The sequence below is a fragment of the Fusarium coffeatum genome (genome assembly GCF_003316985.1).
Source record: "Fusarium coffeatum strain FIESC_28 chromosome Unknown BRIP53273_contig_29, whole genome shotgun sequence".
Taxonomy (NCBI): Eukaryota; Fungi; Ascomycota; class Sordariomycetes; order Hypocreales; family Nectriaceae; genus Fusarium; species Fusarium coffeatum.
The window spans coordinates 118,406-124,343 of NW_022157826.1; the positions used below are offsets into that span (position 1 = coordinate 118,406).

At 47.4% G+C, this 5,938-nt stretch overlaps 2 protein-coding genes across 2 annotated transcripts; one reads left to right on the top strand and one right to left on the bottom strand.

Moving 5' to 3' along the window:
• Positions 1-2,088: 2,088 nt before the first annotated feature.
• FIESC28_01062 (uncharacterized protein) lies at positions 2,089-4,587 on the top strand (the record flags this gene model as incomplete). Its single annotated transcript, XM_031155213.1, has 3 exons — positions 2,089-2,209; positions 2,260-2,839; positions 2,892-4,587. The coding sequence occupies 3 exons, from the start codon at positions 2,089-2,091 to the stop codon at positions 4,585-4,587; spliced, it is 2,397 nt and encodes a 798-aa protein (XP_031020762.1).
• Positions 4,588-4,888: 301 nt separating this feature from the next.
• On the bottom strand, positions 4,889-5,457 carry FIESC28_01063 (uncharacterized protein; the record flags this gene model as incomplete). The annotated part of the gene is made up of 2 exons (XM_031155214.1): positions 4,889-5,179; positions 5,233-5,457. 2 exons carry the CDS (start codon positions 5,455-5,457, stop codon positions 4,889-4,891), a joined length of 516 nt encoding a protein of 171 aa, XP_031020763.1.
• Positions 5,458-5,938: the final 481 nt, after the last annotated feature.

The following is a 5,938-nucleotide window of genomic DNA, read 5'->3' on the forward strand; positions in this document are numbered from 1 at the left end:
TCAAACATGGCCCAGTCGGAGGCAACATATTCGGGGAACAAGAACTGCATCTTTGGGACATTTGCTTACGGAAAGTAAAAAGCCGTGATCGGATGAATTTGGCATTATCCGCGGCTGGTACAAGTTGTCAGCTCTGCACTTTTGACCAGAGCCTCGAAGTATTTACTTGAGTGTCAACGACAAGTTTGCATCATTGATTCTTGTATCAAGCAGCACTTTGAGTAAACATAATTCTTCAGTTCCTGTGTTTCTATAAACGACCCCTGCTATGCAGATCCTATCCGATGTTTATCCATTGAATTGCTCCACTATGCATACCCTGGACCTCCATCATTACGCAGTCGATGAGGATAATGAATACTAGCCTCTTAAGATGGACGATAACTCTCTTGATTTATTTGAGACACTTTATACTATGAGTTTCAAGGCTAAATATATGCAGGACGGGCGTGTTGGACTGCAGTGATGAAGACAATGATGTGGAGGTAAAAAAATGACTGGTTGCGTTTCATAACCACAATAGTATGTGTAATCTGTGCACACGCAACCACCAGCGTTCTCATCAACTAGAAGCATTGAGTTTATCATACAAACCTTTGTAACGATTTTAGTCTGATAACCTCAAACCTAAGCATTATTGTAATGACGTATCGAGACATTCCTTAGTATCACGACGGTGAAAGCCACGGGTATACCTGTTCCTCGGCTGCATACAAGATCTGCACGGGAATAAGCTGATGAGCCGGAAGGATTCTGCCCAGGTACGGATAGATCGTGAAGAGTACACAAGCGAACGATCGCTTACTACCGAATCTGGTAGGTCTACACGTAACCTGACCACTTGGCTGCAGATGATCCGGCGATCTCCCATACTGAGGGACGAGTCACAGGCAGTGCGACGCTGTAGGTTTCACTCGATATAGCGATCTGATAAAATATAGTTTCAAACCATACTGTTGATCTCCCGGGCTCATGTGCTGTCACCGAATTATGACGTCTTATCGGGATGGATCCGACCTGATGGACACTTAGCGTAACTCTCGAATGGACCTTGTGCATATATGAGACTTCGCTGTTCAGTCATAATTGTTCAACTACTTGTGGTTCGTGAGTGGTTATACCAGCTCTGAACCCTACGTCACCCAGCTCGGTCTACTGATCGATAATTGTCTACGGGCAATATTTCTCATTTTCCTGCCGAACATTGCAGCATTCTATACCCTGGACCACTAAAACCTTTGCAAGACCCAATGAACGGCTCTTATACCGAGAGAAGCCAGCCTTGGCTCCACGGTCTTTTTACCGTCTTCAAACAGTTTCATCCCAATTACGTGAACCGAAAATTCATGCACGGGGAAATACGAAAACAAGGCGGAAAATTAGCATGCAACGGTGTAATTTACCCACACTCTGGATCATTGAGTTTACAACCCTAGTAAAAAAAACCACAAAACCCCACTACAACGAGACAAAGCAAAGACCTTCATTTACAGACCGCCGATCACGAGCAGAAAAGTTCTCTTTTTCCGAAAAACAGAAAATGGAGGTTGCAAGTTTAGTCAAGAGCTCAAAATCGGCAGTAAACCACGGCAACTTCATCTTCGCCGTAACTAACCTGATCCCATCCACAACCTAACCTTATGAGGAACGCCGTTCCGACTACGGGTAAACCTGGGGTAAATACAACCCCAGACTGGAAAGGCGGAGGTGGAGAAAGATGGGGATATGGCCTGTCACTTTAGTAATGCTATTCCCGAGACAGTTAGTGAGGCTATGGGGACGATGGGACTAACGTCAGTTGACCCGTAACTGAAAAGAAAAGGCCCGAATGTTTATTAACACGATGCTACCATTGCAGGAACAAGTTCCATTACCAGAAGTCTCCATTATGTGAATCACCAGGTTATTGAGCAGTGGATGGCCCGAGGCTATGGACAGGTGATGGACAAAGTTGGCCGATGAGCGGGGAATGTACCGGCCGGGTGGTTTGATTGAGATTAGACGACTGTGCGTTTATGCAATATAAAAGATGGAAACCCAACGTGAATTATTGTTGTTCGGTATCGAGACCAGACAATTCATCTCGTCATGTATCCTACTTCTGTTTCTGGCCTTGTGGCCTTGCCGTTCTTGACTTTGGCTTTGGCTGCGAATGTTATCACTGATGATACTCACTTCTATGGACAATCCGAGCCTGTTTACCCAACACGTGAGTTTACCTGATACCTCTTTGAAGATATTGACTGACCGGATTTATAGCGGAGCAAGCTGAGATCGGTGCTTGGGCTGATGCCATCACTAAAGCAAAAGGTCTTGTTGCCCAATTGACTCTCGAAGAGAAAGTCAACCTCACAGCAGGCGGTCAATCAACAACGGGCTGCTCTGGTTTCATCCCTGGTATCCCCCGCGTTAACTTCCCCGGTCTCTGCCTCAACGATGCCGGAAACGGCGTTCGTAACACAGACTATGTTTCTTCCTTCCCATCAGGCATCCACGTTGGTGCAAGCTGGAATGAGGAATTGACGTACAGCCGAAGTTACTACATGGGTAACGAAGCCAAGACCAAGGGAGTAAATATTCTTCTTGGACCTGTTTTCGGCCCTCTTGGTCGTGTTGTTGAAGGTGGAAGAAATTGGGAGGGTTTCTCGAATGATCCTTATCTTGCGGGTCAGCTTGGAAGGGAGGCGGTTGGTGGTATCCAGGACGCTGGTGTTATTGCTTGTGGAAAGCATTGGCTTGCGCAGGAACAAGAAACGCATCGTCTTAATGCTGCCATCACTGAAGCCCAGCCCGTCTCGTCCAACGTTGACGACAAGACTCTTCATGAACTTTACATGTGGTAAGTACCCAAAACCGCAACGTACCTAGAAATCGACTAACCAACATATCAGGCCCTTCGCCGACGCTGTTCATGCCGGTCTCGGTAGTATCATGTGCAGTTACAACCGCGCCAACAACTCCCAAGCCTGCCAAAACTCCAAGCTCCTCAATGGTCTTCTCAAGGGCGAGCTAGGATTCCAAGGCTTTGTTGTTTCTGACTGGGGTGCTCAACACTCTGGTATGGCTTCAGCTCTGGCTGGTATGGATATGGCTATGCCTACCAACAAGCTGTGGGGTGGCAACCTGACTGCTGGTGTCAACAATGGTACTATTCCTGAGGCTCAGCTCGACAACATGATCACACGAATTCTAGCTCCTTGGTTCCAGTTCAACCAAGATGACTCTTCCTTCCCCTCCCCTGGCCATGGCATTGCCGCCAACCTTCTTATCCCCCACCCTATCGTCGACGCCCGCAATGCTAGCTCCAAGTCCACCCTCTGGGATGGTGCTGTCGAGGGTCACGTTCTCGTCAAGAACACCAACAAGACACTCCCCTTCAAGCCCAACATGAAGATGGTCTCCTTGTTCGGCTACTCACACAAGGCTCCCGACAAGAACACCCCAGAGGCTAAGGAACTATACACCATGTTCTCTCCCTGGTCCATCGGTGCCCAGAGTGCAAACATCACTGAGCTCAACACTGGCTTCATGGGTAACTTGAGTCTCTCTTACTCTGCCATCGCACCCAACGGTACTCTGTTCACTGCTGGTGGTTCAGGTGCTAGTGCTGCTAGTTCCATGAGTGCACCTTTTGATGCTCTTCTCTACCGCGCTCGCAAGGAGGGTACTGCTATGTTCTGGGACTTTGAGAGCTGGGATCCTGCCGTCAACCCTAACACCGAGGCGTGCATCGTTGCTGGTAACGCTTGGGCTAGCGAGGGCTGGGACAGACCCGGTTTGACTGATGACTACACTGATAGTCTCATCAATAACGTTGCCGACAAGTGTGCCAACACTATTGTTGTCTTGCACAACGCTGGTACTCGCCTTGTCGATGGCTTCATCAGCCATCCCAACATCACCGCTGTTATCTTCGCCCACCTTCCCGGTCAAGACAGCGGTGAAGCTCTTGTGTCTCTGTTGTATGGCGACGAGAACCCATCTGGTCGATTACCTTATACTGTTGCCCGCAACGAGACCGACTATGGTGTTACGCTTAAGGCTGATCTGACCATGGCTCCTCATGAATATCAGCACTTTCCCCAATCTGACTTTACCGAGGGTGTCTTCACTGATTACCGCCACTTCGACGCTAAGAACATTACACCTCGTTACGAATTCGGTTTTGGCCTTAGCTACACTACCTTTGAGTACGCCGACCTCAAGATCTCCAAGTCCGACGCTAAGTCTGACGAGTATCCCACCGGCGCTCTCACCGAGGGTGGACGCACCGACCTTTGGGACGTTGTTGCTACCGTGACTGTCAAAGTCAGAAACACCGGTGATGTCTATGGCAAGGAAGTTGCGCAGTTGTACGTTGGCGTTCCTGGTAAGGAGAATCCTTCTAAGCAGCTTCGCGGTTTCAAGAAGCCTAGCATAAAGGCCGGTGAGGATGTTGATGTTACCTTTGATCTTACTCGTCGTGATTTGAGTGTTTGGGATGTTGTTGCTCAGGAGTGGCAGCTTCAGCAGGGTGATTATGCTGTTTATGTTGGACGAAGCAGTCGGGATCTTCCTCTTGAGGGAACGCTATCCATCGAGCAATAAGCTTTGAAGTTTACGAGTACATAGTTAAAGATTAGTGTAAATACAACTGTCATGATTAATGCGACATCATACCAAAATGTCTTTTGGCAGCCTGTAAGGTGACGAAATGATAATTGTCTAGGGCACGATCTATCTACAATACTCCGGCAACGCCAGTAGTGGCGGTGTATCCAAAAGAAAAGAGAAAACGAAAACGAGGAGAAAACAGAAGGAGAAGAAGGAAAGGACGAGAGAAGAGCAAAACAAAAAGACAGAAAACCCAGACAAGGCTAAAGTCCATGCCAATCGAGCCGCAAAGTATCTAGAATACAAACGCGCCGAGCAAAGCTAAAGTGACAGAGAAGACTGAGCCCGCCATCCCGACGACCTTGGAAGCCGTTGGATCATTGACCTGATGAATCAGAAGAGCAGTCTGAGCGACCGGTTCGCCATCCTCCGCGAAGATAGCCTTGTACTCCTGGCAGAAAGCGTCTCGGTCGACATTACACAGGACCGTAGGATCTCGAATTGCGGACGTGAGGGTAGGGTCATCAACCTTATTTTGAATAAGAAGCTGTTGTACACCACCAGAGACAGATGGGAGATTTGTGACCTAGGATGAAAGGTTAGAGGAAAACATGGTTGAACTAAGAAGAACGTATTTACACTGGACAATTTGACAATGGAAACAGTAGGCTTCTTCAATAGTACGCCACGGTACAAGACTCGTTTGAAGCGGCTGATGTGCTGTTTGTAGGCATTGGAAACATCAACAATCAACTTCTCGGGATTGTCAATCTCAGCGAACGTGTGGTAAGAGACATGAACCTTTCTTGTTGGAGATTCAAAAAGTACGATGAAAGTAAAATTTCGATATGTATGATCATCCATTTGCATACTTATTGTAAAACAGGAAGTCTGAGGTAATGGAATGGAGGTAGTATGAAAGATTGCTTGGATCTCGGATCTTATAAAAGGTGGGCGTCGGTTGCGCCGCCTCCCATCCTGACGGTCATGGCAAGCGGAGTCACTAAACTCAGCCTTTCGACTCGGTTAGATGTTAGTGTTCATGTCATGCAGTCATGTCCGAAAAACGTAATTAATTGGTGAGTCTTGATTGGCTAGCAAACAAAACAGTTGCTGGCGTCAGGTACACCGCTCATTTGGCCAATCATTTGGCTTACCTGCGATGACGACCATTTCTCTACAGCTGTAAAATTGGAGCGTGTATGCCCCCAATACGATAAAAGAAGTATTTCAATCATTCACAGTCGAATGATCCTTATGTCTTTACCTTTAACCCTCGGGAAATGATATTTTTCTTCATTTTAGCAGACTGAAAGGAGATCCAGTATTGGATATTATGTCCCTC